The 16,063-nt window shown below is 40.9% G+C and overlaps 1 protein-coding gene across 4 annotated transcripts; it reads left to right on the top strand.

Annotated features, from left to right (window-relative positions):
* The first annotated feature begins 1,797 nt into the window (after positions 1-1,797).
* On the top strand, positions 1,798-15,875 carry usp7 (ubiquitin specific peptidase 7 (herpes virus-associated)). 4 transcript variants are annotated; one of them, XM_087809116.1, is made up of 30 exons: positions 1,798-2,308; positions 5,216-5,320; positions 5,400-5,598; positions 5,746-5,884; positions 5,971-6,059; positions 6,485-6,593; positions 6,746-6,876; positions 6,998-7,052; positions 7,127-7,207; positions 7,805-7,895; positions 8,023-8,105; positions 8,230-8,339; positions 8,418-8,595; positions 8,719-8,863; positions 9,455-9,585; positions 9,720-9,854; positions 9,936-10,037; positions 10,108-10,213; positions 10,290-10,382; positions 10,452-10,519; positions 10,824-10,924; positions 11,114-11,267; positions 11,432-11,499; positions 11,783-11,891; positions 12,502-12,680; positions 13,435-13,534; positions 13,630-13,749; positions 13,820-13,891; positions 14,802-14,892; positions 14,979-15,875. In XM_087809116.1, exons 1-30 carry the CDS (start codon positions 2,224-2,226, stop codon positions 15,083-15,085), a joined length of 3,336 nt encoding a protein of 1,111 aa, XP_087665242.1. In that variant the 5' UTR covers positions 1,798-2,223; the 3' UTR covers positions 15,086-15,875. The 4 variants fall into 4 exon arrangements, with proteins under 4 accessions (XP_087665242.1, XP_087665239.1, XP_087665238.1 ...); XM_087809113.1 differs by having other exon boundaries at positions 2,077-2,308; positions 8,418-8,574; XM_087809112.1 differs by having other exon boundaries at positions 2,077-2,308; positions 11,789-11,891.
* Positions 15,876-16,063: the final 188 nt, after the last annotated feature.

Raw genomic sequence — 16,063 nt, 5'->3', positions numbered from 1 at the left:
AAGTAAAAGCATGGAATTTTCCGAGCCTCAATTCATGATGTTATAGATATTTTGTGTAGCCTTTTGGGCTAATATTTTGGTTCTCAGTGGCTAACATGTTGTTGTATGGTATGTCTTGTGTCAATGTTGTAGGCAGGTCACATTCCAGGTGCTTGCCAATGCAGAGTCGTATCAGTTGGACTCGACCATGAACAAGACTAAACAAACGTTGCAGTCTCAAAGCTGAAAAGATGTTTGTAGCTCTGTCTTGACTCTGTCATTTTCCCAAACATTTTCACGTGTCTATATAGATAGATGTTATTTTATTGATCCCTTGGAAAAATCCCAATCTGATTTTCAAATGTAAGGTTTGGTTATCTAATTTATTTTGCAAGTAAATACACTTTTCTGTTAAAGTTTATTTGCATTTTCCTTTAACATAGTTGAACGTAGTTAGCCATAGAACACATGCTAAGATTGAATTTAAACATCTTAATTCAATTCATGTAACTCTCCCATTACATGGTTTCATATTATCCATCCTGAAAAGGCTGTTTTTTTTTTTTTGTAAGTAAGTCCAGACTGCTTACTTTGGGAGGTAAATAATGGTATTACAAGTGTGTGTACAAGTACTGAAATCATACCACAGTCACACAGTTCTATAATATGCTGCATTATTTGCAAGAAGCCACATTTTATCTGGTCTCATCTTCTGCTTTATCCGGCGTCGGGTCACGGGGCAACAACTTCAGCAGGGAGGCCCAGACTTTGTTGCATCATCCAGCTCTGTCTAGGGGACCCCAAGTCTCTCCAGTGAGTCCTATGTCTCCGCTGCAGTCTTCTACTGAGGGGACACTCCCCGACCACCTCCCCATCAAGGTGCTCAGAAGACAACCTTATCAGATGTACAAGAAAGTTCATAAAGCTTGTCCCAACAATCTTTTAACACATTTTTGACAATTTTTATATATATATATATATATATATATATATATATATATATATATATATATATATATATATATACTACATGTATTTAAAATTAAAAAGACAGTATAATGCCGTTATTGAAAATATATATATATATATTGGTTTTAGTGTTTGATGTAACTCCACTTTTTGGAAAATATATTATTAATTATATTTAAATGCACTCTATGCAGCACTCATGGTTAAGTGATATGACAATGAAACGTAAAACTATTAAAAATATATATATATAATTTTACATCTGGTGTTATTATATGTGCTGTTAGTAACTAGTCAACATTCAGTTGAGTGGATGCGAACCTGTCAGGAGAGGTGGACCAGGTCTGGGATGGGCCAGTGTTTAGATCTCCATGCGGATGTGACATTTCTGCGAAGAGCGCGACCGCCATTTTGAGATTTAGCTCAGACTCAACACATCACAAACCACGGGAGGAGCGGGTCCAGGGCCACACAGCTCAGACTGCCGCTGCATGACCGGCCACATTTGCTCGTCGGAATTGCTTTAAAAGGACTAAATCGAAGTGCAGTGTTGTGTTTTTCCCATCTCTCCGGGGCGTACGGGATGAATTGATTTATGTCGGGCCGTGGCAACTCTCTTCTCCGCGAACTTCAAAATTTACACTGTTGGAAGCTGGTTTGAATGGATAGCTTCTCCCTCCGCTCTCCCCCAGACGAGGGACAATCGGAGGAGCACACAGACTGGGCACGTCACTGGCAAAGTTGTTGAATGTGTCTTTAAAGTCCATTGTTTTTTTTCTTTCTTGCATTCAAATTCGAGCCCGTTTGCTCGCGGAGCGTCGGATAGCTTGAGCCTCGTAGCTACAGCTCTTCGCTCCTCTCGCTGCTGCCCCACATTTCCAGGTGCAAGCCGGATTGGTTTCGCTTGTTTTTCCCAGGGCTACCCACCACGGAGCCCCGGTCCGTTCACTCCCCCCCACCGTCGTTAGCCAGCTACTCGCACCCACCAAAGGCGCCGAGATTGGGCGAATAGCGAGTAAATACGTCCGCGTTTCTCTGCCCGCTCCCCCGCCGACCTCCCCTCCTCACTCCCCGGCGCTGACAGCGGACAAGGCCGAGGTCGCCAACGAACAGGCCAGGCCGCCGAAGCTCGACCCGTCCACCCCTCCTCCGCATCCTAACACACCTCACCAGCAGACCAGAGCCAGGCTGTCCGCCGAATCCGCCCTGGACAAAGTCGAGGGCAGCAGAGAACACCGGGAGCCCCGCATCACCTCCACAATAACATCTGCCAACATGAACCACCATCACCACCACACGCAGCAGCAACAGAAAGCCGGCGAACAGCAGCTCAGCGAGCCTGAAGACATGGAGATAGAAGGCAAGTACAGACCAAACGATCTTTTACAATCTGTTTTTTTTTGATCGTGTAAATGTATGCACCTGTTTCCACGCGAGCGGAGGCAACTTTACAGTAAACAGAAAGGCCTGCAGCTAACCCGGGGTAGCCGGTTGCTTTTTCGCTGATGGTGCGAGCGCTGCAGCACATCTTTCTACCGGACCTCGATGTGTTCGATCACCGCTCGGACTTTATTGACCGTGACGTTTTTTATTTGCACGGCCAGTCCGTCAGTAGCCCTTCCGTCCCGGCTTTAAGCCGGTCATTCATCGGAACAACAAGTGTATCCCGCTGAAAGTGGGTATAATTCTGAGACTGGTGTGATGTCGAGAGGCTCCGTGTCATAATAAGCAGCTTAAACATGAACAACACCTGAACTGCTAAACCATCAGATGCACCGAACTATTGTAAACATTTAGCTGCATCACAGGGCCGGGAATAGTAATGGATCAAAAAGTGGTTTCTTAACTGACTCACCAGCGTGCACGTAGAAGAATCAAACCTAAATTAACTTTTTAGGAATTAAATCTCTGAATATTAAGAACACGAAGAACTTGAAGTGCGGTTTGTTAGCATCGTGTATATTCGTGAAATCACCGGGCCTGTAGCAACTTCTACACAACATATTTTGTAACTGAAATATATGTCGGTATGATGCACATTATACATCTTTATCAATTGCATTATTAAAAACAGAACAAATGGTTCAGGTTATCGTGTGCTGTGGACTGTGGAGTTTCAGGCCTGCTTTTGTAGAGCGCTTGTTAGCATGCTAGTTAGCTCGCAAGCTAGCGGAGGGGGGTGTGTGGTGCTCCAAAATGGAGGCTTGCCTGTGTTTAGCTAAATTTGATAATTGCTCGACTTTGTATAAGTGTGCTTTGGACGCGTTGGACGTGCGACTCGTAACCATGGCTTGACTGGACGATGGTTTTAAGTGAGATTATTCGCAGCTCGCATGGATGCTTTAGCTCACGCAGGCTAATAACGGCCTGCGTCAGACCTGATTAAGGAACACTGACAATGGTGCAATGTATGAATGCGGCGAACACGGCAACATTTCATACGAATCGATCGTTTTTTGCTCCTTTGGGCAAACCACATGTATTTCGATCGTTTCTCGTAAGAAAATGCCGTGTTGCTGACGAGTAGCTCTAGTCCAGGGCCCTCACGGTGGAGGCGCGGAGATTTGCTGCTTCATTGTATGTCAGACCGAACGGCATGGGGCTCGCCATTTTTAATGATCACTGTTTTTGTTTGTCCAGTCTCCACTGCTGGCCTCGCCTCCTCACACGAGCCTGATCATTTATCCACAATGGCCATATTTTTTCATCAGTGTTTTGATGTCTTAACCCACTGTAGCCTTCCTTGGCCGGAGCACGCTTGTAGGCAGCATCACTGCGTCATTTGGCTCCAGTAATGACTTGTTCACACGCACTTGTTTCCTTTCGCCTTCAGGAGAGCTGTCGGTAAAAAGATAAACCTGGTCCTGGATCTGTTAGGAAACATCACCATAATACCTTTCATGACGTTTGCTTAAAAAAGTGTTGTGAATATCAAATTAATGTTGTTTATAAGGTGCTAGTTACTCTGTTGAGAAGTCGGTCAATGGTGACTGGTACAGAAACTACACGGGTCGAATGAATCCTGGGGGCCTGTTATGTTTATTTACTTCCATATTGCAAGACGGACTTCTACCAAGTGATTTCATTATTGCGTGGCATAAAAGAAAAGGGTCAAAAGGTTTATATTGGTTATTAAAATATTTAAACGTTGGGATATACTATAGCCATCTCAATCTCTTTGTTATTCATCCTTAAATTGGTGTCCTCGACAGGAATTATTTGTTAAAAAAAAGAAAGATGCATTTTTTGTAGAGAAAGAAATCCTTCATACCTGTTATTTTCCATCAGTTCCCTATCAAATTGTCGTATGTATTTGCACAAAGTTATTAGAGAGAATACTTAGTTAATTACTATTTTGTTTTTCGCTTAGGTTACATGTTTTAGTCCCTCTCTAAAATCAATCATTTAATTTTCGTTATGAAAGTCAGGGTGTGTGATTCGAGCTTTGATAATGTCTTTGATCATCAAAAATGCATGTTTCAAAGTAGGAAGGAAGTTATAAGTGTTGTAGCACAGTGGTAGGACACTTTTATGATGGTCTGTTATGTCGGATGGCAGACTGACATGTTTGCAACCTGTCAGTCTTTTGCTATTCCTGACTATAGTTCATTATGTTCAAGTTTAGTTTATACTTTTTTCACTTGAACCTGGTAATAGCGACACATAGGTGAACTCTCGACACTCATCCGGAAATCATCATTTGGCACAAAAGGAAGTGTCGCAGAAGAAATCATGGCAAAGCTTACAGGCACGTTTTAATTCACAGGGTTGGAAAATGTCTGTAACCTACCTTTGTGTAGTCATTCGATGTACCTGTTAACAATCTTTGTCTGGAAGCATAGCTATAAACAACCAGTGTGTAATTTTTTTGTTGTTGCTATGTTAACAATGCTAAAGGCTAATAAGTACTTGTTTTTGTTTTTATTGAGGCATATTTTCTATGATGCCAGCAATATTTTAACTACCATCACCGATAACATAATAAGTAATGACAACATTTCTTACATGAACAGAAAGTAAGGCTGACCTGTTGTAGCAAGTCTGCAGTAAACAAGATCTCGTACATCTATAAATTAAGGAGCATTATCTTGAAATAAATGTGATCACTACAGAAGAGAGTCAACACTTTCAGAAGGATAACTGTTCAGACAAGTTTATTCATGGTCTGTTAAAATTTTCTTTGAACCCAGATAATTAACATTAATTTCGCACTTGACATCTGGAAGCAAGAATGTCTTCCCTTTTTAACGTTTGCTTTCATTTATAGCTGGGGACACGGACGACCCACCAAGAATTCCAGCCAACCCAGTCATTAATGGTAATGTGGCTATGGCAGATGGACACAACAACGGCGAGGAGGACATTGAGGACGGTGAGTGAAATTTCCATGTCATGATGTGTTGAACAACAGCTGCCCACAACAACAGCCTCTTCAATATTCTGTCTTGTAGATACTAGTTGGAGGTCAGAAGCAACTTTTCGGTTTGTGGTGGAACGTTTCAGTCGTTTGAGCGAGTCAGTACTCAGTCCATCCTGTTTCGTCCGAAACCTCCCATGGAAGATTATGGTCATGCCTCGCTTCTATCCTGACCGGCCACACCAGAAGAGTGTGGGCTTTTTTCTCCAATGTAATGCAGAGTCTGAGTCCACGTAAGTAACTGTAAAATGTATTGTTAAGACCTTCACCCTTTGAAAACGTATATATATACCTAAAATAGTGCTCTAAGTTCCAAGCTACAATAGCCAAACAAACCCTACAATTGCAGTTGAATAATTTCTTTTTTTTACATCATGTAGGTCTTGGTCTTGCCACGCACAGGCCATGCTCAAGATCATAAACTACAAAGACGATGAAAAGTCCTTTAGCCGAAGGATCAGTCACCTGTTCTTTCACAAAGAGAACGACTGGGGCTTTTCCAGCTTCATGTCTTGGAGTGTAAGTCCCACAGGCTTTATTCGTGTGACCTTTAATCTCCAAGGTTGTTTCTGGTCTGTGACTTTAACAATTTGACTCCATTTCAGGATGTGACCGATCCAGACAAGGGCTTTGTTGATGATGATAAAGTCACATTCGAGGTCTACGTCCAGGCAGATGCTCCACATGGAGTGGCGTAAGTTTTTCTTTAAAAATGTTTTCACTTTTAGATAAGGTTATCTATTGGCCAATGAGTACTGTTTTCTTGGATCAAAATATTGCTACCACAACAGTTCTGCCAGCTTCAAAGACATTCAGTAACCTTTAAGTCATATAATTAGAGGTGGGCAGTTAAATTTGCTGATGGGGCCAAATTATATACGTTGAGTGGGTTGAGTTTATATTAGGCTGAAAGGACAAAAGAGCCTTATTATGATGGGAAAATGAAAAAAAAAATCCTCACAGGCAACACGGTGAAAAGGGCACCCAGGAAACACTTAACCCAGCTCTGTTGTAGAGCATCCATTAAAGACTTGTTAGACTCGTGTCTTCTTTTTTTTATAGTACCTTCTTGCATTTGTGGGTTTTTCTGATGGTTTTGGCTTTTTTTCCTGTATCTAGCTGGGATTCAAAAAAACACACGGGTTACGTCGGATTGAAGAACCAGGGAGCTACCTGCTACATGAACAGTCTGCTACAGACTCTCTTCTTCACCAACCAGCTTCGCCGGGTAAGCTTTTCTCGGGTTGATTCTTGATGCCATTCATATCTTCCTGTATTATAGATTATTAAGAGGCGGGGGGTGGAAAACTGCCTTGTTTTGTACACAGTTTAAAATTAAAGTAAATATTGTTCAGATCTGCTAAATTCTCCTTTCTTCAGGCGGTGTACATGATGCCCACTGAGGGAGATGACTCATCCAAGAGTGTCCCTCTTGCATTGCAGAGGGTTTTCTATGAGCTGCAACACAGTGACAAACCTGTGGGCACCAAGAAACTAACAAAGTCTTTTGGGTAGTGTATTTGATAACGCTTGTACTCAGTTATTTTCTTATTTGGTTTGGTGTTAATCTCCATCTGATAACCTTTTACTGTATACTTCCAGCAGATTATAACCGTCTTTTCTCACTTCTAGGTGGGAGACACTTGATAGTTTCATGCAGCATGACGTACAGGAGCTGTGCAGAGTGGTATGTTCTCATTCAGTTATGAACAATCATCAGTGTTTATTTTTTTGTACTAATTACCTCATTGTGTGCTCCAGCTTCTGGACAACGTAGAGAACAAAATGAAAGGCACTTGTGTCGAGGGAACGATCCCTAAGCTCTTCAGAGGAAAGATGGAGGTATGTATGAAATGTCTCAATATTCCAATTATAGAATTGATAATTAAACATTGCGCTTTGTGTCTATTCCATCGGACACCTTATGAGTCGTTCAAGTTGTCACACAAACATGTACTTAATTAAGGTCCACAAGCGACTTTATTGACATGATGCGATAAACAAATATGTTCCAGTGCAGAGGATGTCAATGTTGTTGGAAGGAGAGCATTATGTATTAAAGCCTGAGTAGTTGCCATTTGCAGACCTCAACGCTGCTTTTCCGTTTTAATGGAAGTGAATAGAAGGGAAATGGGAATTGGCTGCGATCCCAGCTGTTAAATCGGAGTTAAAATCTGCCCCTGATTTTTTAGGGCCACATTTGATGAACGGATAGTATGCGGGGGGGGGCAAAAATGAACAGTGACATACCATGACTTATTGAGAGGAGAGAAAATGAGAAAAGGAAACTATTTTATTTATTTTATATATATATAGATATGATCTATATCTACCCACATTCCCCAGTGAAGTGTTTCAATCAAAATAAATGTTTACCTGATTTAAGTCAGTAACCCTTCATGTGCATCATTAATTTGATGGGTTGGACTTGCTTTTCAGTCATATATCCAGTGTAAGCATGTGGATTACCGATCAGAGCGGATAGAAGATTACTACGACATCCAGTTAAGCATCAAAGGAAAAAAGAACAGTAAGTATCCATGTAAAGCAGTTGGTGGGATTGAATTTGATATGTCTGACGTATATTTGTTATTTATCAATGATATGTTTGTTTTATTTCTTGTAAATGTAAAAAATGTTTGCTTTCACGCCAACAGTTTTCGAGTCATTCAAAGACTATGTTGCTACTGAGCAGTTGGATGGTGACAACAAATATGATGCTGGGGAACACGGCCTCCAGGTAATCTTTATTATGACCCTCAATCACTTATTTTTCTACTTTAATACCTCATATGTTTTATATTCATGTAAAACCAATTTCCAGATAAATGTGCTGACCACATTTCTGTTTTCTAACTCCAAAGGAGGCCGAGAAGGGAGTGAAGTTCCTCACCTTCCCCCCAATCCTTCATCTGCAGCTGATGAGGTTCATGTATGACCCGCAGACTGACCAGAACATCAAGATTAATGACAGGTAAAGGGATAATACTGCCTTAGATAAAATAAGTAACCACAGAAATGACACGTTGCCATTTTTGTCTCTGCTTTTTAGGTTTGAGTTTCCAGATCAGTTGCCACTTGACGAATTCCTTCAGAAGCCAGACTCCAAAGATCCAGCCAACTACATTCTGCACGCTGTACTAGTGCACAGCGGAGACAACCATGGTGGTCACTACGTCGTCTATCTTAACCCTAAAGGAGACGGCAAAGTTAGTGTCAAGGAACCAATTGTAAGAGCATTTCCTTTTTTTTTACACATTTAATATAAAATGATTCTGTGATTTAATTACTTGAATCTAAAGTTATCTTTCATCCCTTGTCCATCCTTCTTTTTGTCTCTCCATCCTGTTTAGTGGTGCAAGTTCGATGACGATGTTGTGTCTCGGTGCACCAAGGAAGAAGCTATAGAGCACAACTATGGTGGCCACGATGATGACCTCTCAGTACGACACTGCACCAACGCATACATGTTGGTTTACATTCGTGAATCCAAGCTCAGTAAGTTGCCTCCTGTATCTGTGCCATCACCCTGTTTTTAAGATTAAGTTTCAAAGTGTTGAATTAGTGGAGATGTTGCTCAATGTTCGAGTTCCAAGACTGCCTTTACTTAAAACACTGTAATTGAGGAGTGTTCAAGGACATGGTGTCTTTTTAAAATGTAAAGTTTTACAATTATTGGAATTTACATTTTCTTGGAATTTCCCACATGCACACCATTTCAGTGTACTACTTGTGTATTAAGACTTTCATAATCGTGTTACATATTTAAAGTGAATAATTTAGTTGTTTGCTGATGAAGACGGCACAGTAGTTTATTGTACTGTGCTCAGTAGTGTAATCGGTTTCTTATTTTGGGATGTTGTTTCCAGCCTTGTTCAATTAACTTTCACATCGTGCTGTGCAGTGTTTGGTTTCTGTGTTAAAATGTCAGTTTATGATTATGGTAAACTTGAAGTATTTTAAGGGTTTTGGCAGTGTAGCTCAGCATCAGTAAGTAGAATTATAACTACATGGAACAGTCTCAAAGTGTCTGTTGTGCTATATAGAGCAGCTTCAGGTCTAAGACTGACATGTTTTGCTTTGTTCCAGGTGAAGTTCTGCTGCCCATGACGGACGTGGACATTCCTCAGCAGCTGGTAGAACGTCTGCAAGAAGAGAAAAGGGTTGAAGCACAGAAGAGGAAGGAGCGCCAAGAGGCTCACCTCTACATGCAGGTCCAGGTAAGAACTGCAGTGTGTTATTACATTAAAAAATATCCAATGAGTGAATTCTAGATAGGTGGTTCAACACAGTATGCATAACTTAACACGATAGATCTCCCAATTCACAAGTTTTTCTTTTACTTCCTGAGTAGATGGTGACAGAAGACCAGTTCTGTGGTCATCAAGGCAATGACATGTATGACGAAGAAAAGGTGAAGTACACAGTCTTCAAAGTTCTCAAGAGTTCCACGCTCCAAGAGTTTGTCCAGAACCTCTCCCAGACCATGGTAAGAATCAGATGAGCCCCTAAACTTTGGGGGTCTTATCCACAAGTTCTATTGAGATAAATGTGTCTTTATGTGTTAAAGGGGTTCCCACAGGACCAGATGAGGCTCTGGCCCATGCAGGCTCGTAGCAATGGAACCAAGCGGCCTGCTATGTTAGACTATGAGGCAGACAGCAACAAGCCGGTGAGTTGTGGAGAACACGGAAACAATTTTCACCGAGCAGCCATCCTCTTGACGAGTTTTTAAAATTCAGATGATCGACTTGAGTGACAACGAGAACCCTTGGACAATATTTCTGGAGACGGTTGATCCTGAGATGGCAGCCAGTGGGGCAACGTTACCCAAGTTTGACAAAGACCGTAAGTTAAGAAAATGTTCTTCACTTTGTCTTAATTTGACTAACGTCATACATCTGCCTGTCTTATCTTCTCTTAGAGGATGTCATGTTGTTCTTGAAAATGTATGACCCAAAAACCAGAAGCTTAAATTATTGTGGACATATCTACACACCTATATCCTGCAAAATAAGTAAGTATTGCAATAAAAAGTGTGAATTCCTCACCGGGTTTCTGATGATGTGTATCTTGTCTAAACTAGGAGATCTGTTACCCATCATGTGCGAGAGAGCAGGATTTCCGCAGGAAACTAGTCTTATCCTCTATGAGGTGATGTATTGTTCACTTGACTTGCTCATTATCTGCCATGTGAGCGTCTTATTAAAAAATCTCTTGTGTACTTTTTTCAAAACACTTCTGTTTGCATGCAATATCCTGTTCTACATTTACTTAAGTGACAAATTGACTTGCTAGTATCATAAAATGTATCTCTACCATATAAAATTGTTTTAACGGTGCAGAAAACATGTTGCTGTCTACTGATCTTGGTCTTGCTAACATGGAAATATTGCTGTTTATGCAGACTCCCTCTCCCCAAGACAGCAAATCATTGATGAAGCCTTATGTTCAACAGGAAGTAAAGCCCAATCTAATTGAGCGTATACAGGACTATGGTGTCTCTCTGGACAAGGCCCTGGATGAGCTCATGGACGGGGACATCATTGTCTTCCAGAAGTAGGTTTTGCCTACCTTGCATTGTTTTATCTTTAATTTTCTAATGGTTACAATCAAACTCTCAGTCTAAAGCACAATTCTGGCCCACAAGAGCATAAAATGTAGTTTGCACATATCTTGGTATCTTTTATCATCAATCTTTTTAACTATCGACTTTTTTGTAACTTTGACGTTTTTCTTCTGACAAAGGGACGACCCAGAGAATGACAGCAGTGAGCTGCCGACAGCCAATGATTATTTCAAGGATCTCTACCACCGGGTGGATGTCATCTTCTGTGACAAAACCATCCACAACGACCCTGGATTTGTGGTTACACTGTCCAACCGCATGAACTACTTTCAGGTTTGTTGGGTCTGAAGATTATTCTTGAACTACTCTTATTTGCATGACAAGCTAGTGGCAACTAATATTTACAACTTATGCTAGGTATAATGGCAACAAACTTTATTGTAACTCTAAAATGATTTTATCGTCTGAGCTCTGTTTGACCCAAGTATTTTCAACAGGTGGCCAAGACAGTAGCACAGAGGTTGAACACGGATCCAATGCTTCTCCAGTTCTTCAAGTCACAGGGGTAGGAGGCTCGTCTCATACACACCAACACACACCAACAGTTTATTTTACTTCTCACAGTTGAACCTTCAGGTGTCGTTAGAAATGTTGTGTAATCTGTCCCCCCCACCTGTCTCTGTTTCCCTCTGGCTCCTCCCACTCTGACTCTCTGCACACCTTCACTTCCCTGATGCTGTCTTCTGTGGGTCTACTCTTTTGCTCTCCCTTTTCCCGCTCCTTTTTCTTGCCATCTTTTTTCTTTCCTCAACATGGCTCTCCCCCCTGCCTGGTGGTGTGGTGGCCAGGTACAGGGACGGTCCAGGGAATCCTCTCAGACACAACTATGAGGGAACACTAAGGGACCTGCTGCAATTCTTCAAACCCCGGCAGCCCAAGAAACTCTACTATCAGCAGGTAAGAGTTGGTCTTATCGTAGGGTCATTCTCAGAGTTCAGTGGTGCACAGTGGAATTATGATGTTTTACTTGTTGCTATGGAAAAATGGGGGGAAAAAAGATGTTGACACAAAGTAAATAAGTTAAATGTATATATTTTTTAGTTGTGAATTAAGCATTTGAACATATAAACACAGTATATCATGTTGTTTTTTAAATTTCGTGACCAAATACAAAACGGTAACAATTTGCATTTTAAAGTTTCATAAAAATGAGTACAAAAAGAGCCGAACACTTTCCTAGGTCTGTCTTGGCTATTAAGTGAAGACTGTAGCGTCAAGTGTAGTCAATAGTTAAAATAGTTGGGCGTAAAAAAGACGATGAGCAGATCATAGTTGTAGTACTCACTGCCTTGTAACACTATCAAAGTGTTGATGGAAGCCTTTTGTGGTCTTGCAGCTAAATGGACTGTGGGTGGTAAACAACAATGTGTTTGCTTGTTTTATTCTTAGTATGACCAACACAAGTCATCTCGGAAAGCAAACGCTAATCAACACTTCTATTGGACTGTTGTGTGAGTCTACTCGAATAACCATTATATTAAATCGACTTTTACATTTTGTCTTGTAGTTGAAGATGAAGATCACCGACTTTGAGAACAGGAGGAGTTTTAAATCCATATGGCTAAATAGCCAGTTCAGAGAAGAAGAGATCACCCTCTACCCTGACAAACATGGCTGTGTTCGGGACCTTTTGGAAGAATGTAAAAAGGCAGTGGAGCTCACTGAAAAGGGCTCCGAGAAGCTCAGGTAAGCTTTCATCACATTCATTAACTCGTTTGACTTTGAGATTTAAGTGAACACTTGAATGTTTCCATTTCATGTCTGGTAGTAAATCAATCGATGGAAGACGTAAGGCTATCCAAAAGATCATTCCATGTGTTATTGAAATGTATATTTAATTTATGTGAAAAATCTCTTAAGTAATTAAATGATAAATGTCATGAGAAGAAAATAATTAAAATTTTGGGTGAACTAACCGTTTAAATTATTTTCTACTCATGTTGACCAAGGTTTGTGATTATTTCCCCAAATCCATGTTTTTAAGGTTATACACAACATGCTCACTTTTCCTTATCCAAAAAGACACTAAATAAAACTCTAAATAACTCCATAATTCCCGTCTGTAATCTCCCTCTTGTACTAGCACCCTGACAAGAGGAATTGTTCGGGGAGACATTAAACAAGTCTATATTTAAAGATTGTTTGTAGCAGAGGCTATAAGGCTAATATGCTACACAGAAAAGAAACACTCTTTGTAAATATCAGAAGAGCTCAGTGTCTACTATCTATATTGTCTGCCCTGGGAGCTCTGTAAACATGGTATTTTGATGTTTTTAAGTGGTTTTTTGGATGAAGAAAAGTGAGCATGGTTTGCCACTGTTGTATAGACATGCATGTCTGCACAGACACGACAGTCTTCATTGTTTACAGCCACTTCTTATTTTGTTTGTCCGAGCGTCATTCTGTTGCAGATAACTGAACCCGCCTGTCTCTCCTTCAGGCTGTTAGAGATAGTAAGCTATAAAATCATCGGGGTTCACCAGGAGGACGAGCTGCTAGAATGTTTATCTCCGGCTGCCAGCCGCACCTTCAGAATAGAGGTACGAATTAGTATTTCCTGCACATTTCAAAATGTTAACTTTCATTTATTTTTGTGCCTACAACTGGTCTCACCTTTTCCACTTTGTAATTCAAGGAGATTCCATTGGATCAGGTGGACCTGGACAAGGACACAGAGTTGCTAATCCCTGTAGCTCATTTCCATAAGGAAGTCTTCGGCACATTTGGGATTCCCTTCCTGCTCAAGATAAAACAGGTCTGTGCACCTGACCCTCTTTACATCCAACAACTATTACTCCCTCAGTGAATCTGACTTTCTGTTGCAGGGCGAGTCATTTAGGGACGTGATGAGGAGGATCCAGGCAATGCTGGACATCCAAGAGAAGGAATTTGAAAAGGTGAGAGAAGATCCATTGACCATGGAGGGAGTTGTTGTGTGCAGAATATTGAAGGTTGTATGATACTTCTTGTCTTTTACAAAAAGGGATAAATCAATTTTTAACCTTTTCATATGATATATTTCAATTTAGCCTGATGCAATAGTTTGTAGTCTAACAATAATATTGTGGATTTGCTTTTCTAAAGCTTCACAAACATTTCCTTGTGTCAATTAACATTAAGATAATGTGGTCGTCCGAGATATTTTGCTTATCGACCGATCTTTTCAAACAGATTACCACTCATAAATTATTTGAAGAGGTAGCATTAGCTTTTGTTCTTGCCTCTTAGTTGTTTTGTTGTTGTTTTTTTTGAGTTCTGAAACTTAACTGCTACCTGCTGGCCCATTTTATCTCATTGCTGTTTAGCAATCATGTTCACTTTTCACTGAACAAAACATCGGACTTTAGTGCACTGTCATGTCAGACTGACTGCTTGGAGTAGTATTTTTGTAATATGGGAATCTGATCTAAATCACTCTTATGGATACATTTATTAATACTATGTATATGTTGTACATTCCTTTCACAAAGTCTGACTTAAATTGTAAAATTTTGAGCTGGTGTTTGTGACTTGTACTTGAACAGCTGCTGCTTCCTCGGAGTTGAGCATATTAGTTTGCTTATTTAGTAGGGTAGCAGCCATGATGCGTTGGTCCCCCAGACAAGGAACCATTAAATAAAAGACAAGTCGACTCTTCATAATAACACATTACTTTTACTACATTTTTTTTCCAAATGTAAGAAAAAGTAGCATTTTTGGTCATCATGTGGTGAATGAAGAGTATTTAAATGTTTGCTTCTCTTCATGTATTCTTCCATGTTTTTTGTTTCTTATGTCATAAGCCTGTAATCATGTTGATTTTTGCAGTTCAAGTTTGCGATTGTGATGATGGGCCGGCATCAGTACATCACTGAAGACGAGTACGAGGTCAACCTGAAGGACTTTGAGCCACAGCCAGGTATTTCTCACTTGCACACACACACACACACACACACTTTTCAGTCGACGTAAACCGTCATACATCTGTCTGGTTTGCTGTGGCAGGTAACATGTCCCAGCCGCGGCCCTGGCTCGGGTTGGATCATTTCAACAAAGCTCCAAAGAGAGGTCGCTACACGTACCTGGAGAAGGCAATCAAGATCCACAACTAAAGCAGCCGTCCTCCCTCAGCTCCCCCTTTCTTCTGCACCTCACCTACTAAACACACCTTAACCACAGACTGTAACCAATCGTGTGTGTGTGTGTGTGTGTGACCGACTGAGTGGGCGTGCGTGTGCTCGTATGCGCGTTTTCTCACTTTGAACACCCCTCGCCCGGACCCATACAGCCCACCACCGGCACTACGTCTTCAGAGATGCGGATCTTGCTGCAGCTGATGGATGATTCTGGATAATAAACTGCACCAACCACATCCTGATTTAATTTTCTTTTCTTCCTTCTACATCCAAGACACTTTCTTTTAGCTTTGACTACCGTCTTTTCTTTTGCCTGTCTGGAAGATAAAACTAAACCGGGTTTTAAATATATACTTCAATGTATACCTCTCCCCGTTTGACCCTCTTCCAACCCGTTATATTTTTTTCTCTGAGTTTTTAAATAAAGATGAGTTGTTTAAAGAGACATTATGCTGCTGTGTGACGTTTCATGAAAGGATGATCACGAGGAAATGGACTGAGGGAGGAAAGGGTTGTTTTTTTTTTTTGTTCTTTTTCTCCACCCCCTTCTTCAAGAACCATCCTTGTCAACGATGCCCCTGCGCGACGTTTCTTTTTCGTCCCCCCATCCTTTTAGTGCACACAGTATTCCCACGTTTACGGCTGATTCTTTCTCACAAAGCTTTTGAGAAAGAATGTTTAGGAAATTTTCTTTTGGCTCTTTGTGCAGATCTTGTATATTATGAATCCACATCTGTTTAAAATAATAAATTGGGATAAAAGATGATGGAAGGATCTCGTCTGTATTTTATCTTGCACGTTGGTTCTTGGGTCGGAGGTTTCTCCAGACTTGAGTTGTGCACATCATGCCTGTGATTTTTCAGCTGCTTGGTGACTTTCCATTTTTAAAGACACACACAAACTTCCCATTTTGTTTGGGGGTGTTTCAGTCATTCCTCTGATCACACTGGGACA

This window comes from Callionymus lyra, chromosome 15 (genome assembly GCF_982586985.1).
Source record: "Callionymus lyra chromosome 15, fCalLyr1.hap1.1, whole genome shotgun sequence".
NCBI lineage: Eukaryota > Metazoa > Chordata > Actinopteri > Syngnathiformes > Callionymidae > Callionymus > Callionymus lyra.
Note: the sequence above shows the minus strand (reverse complement) of the source record. Positions and strands in the feature narration are given on the sequence as shown.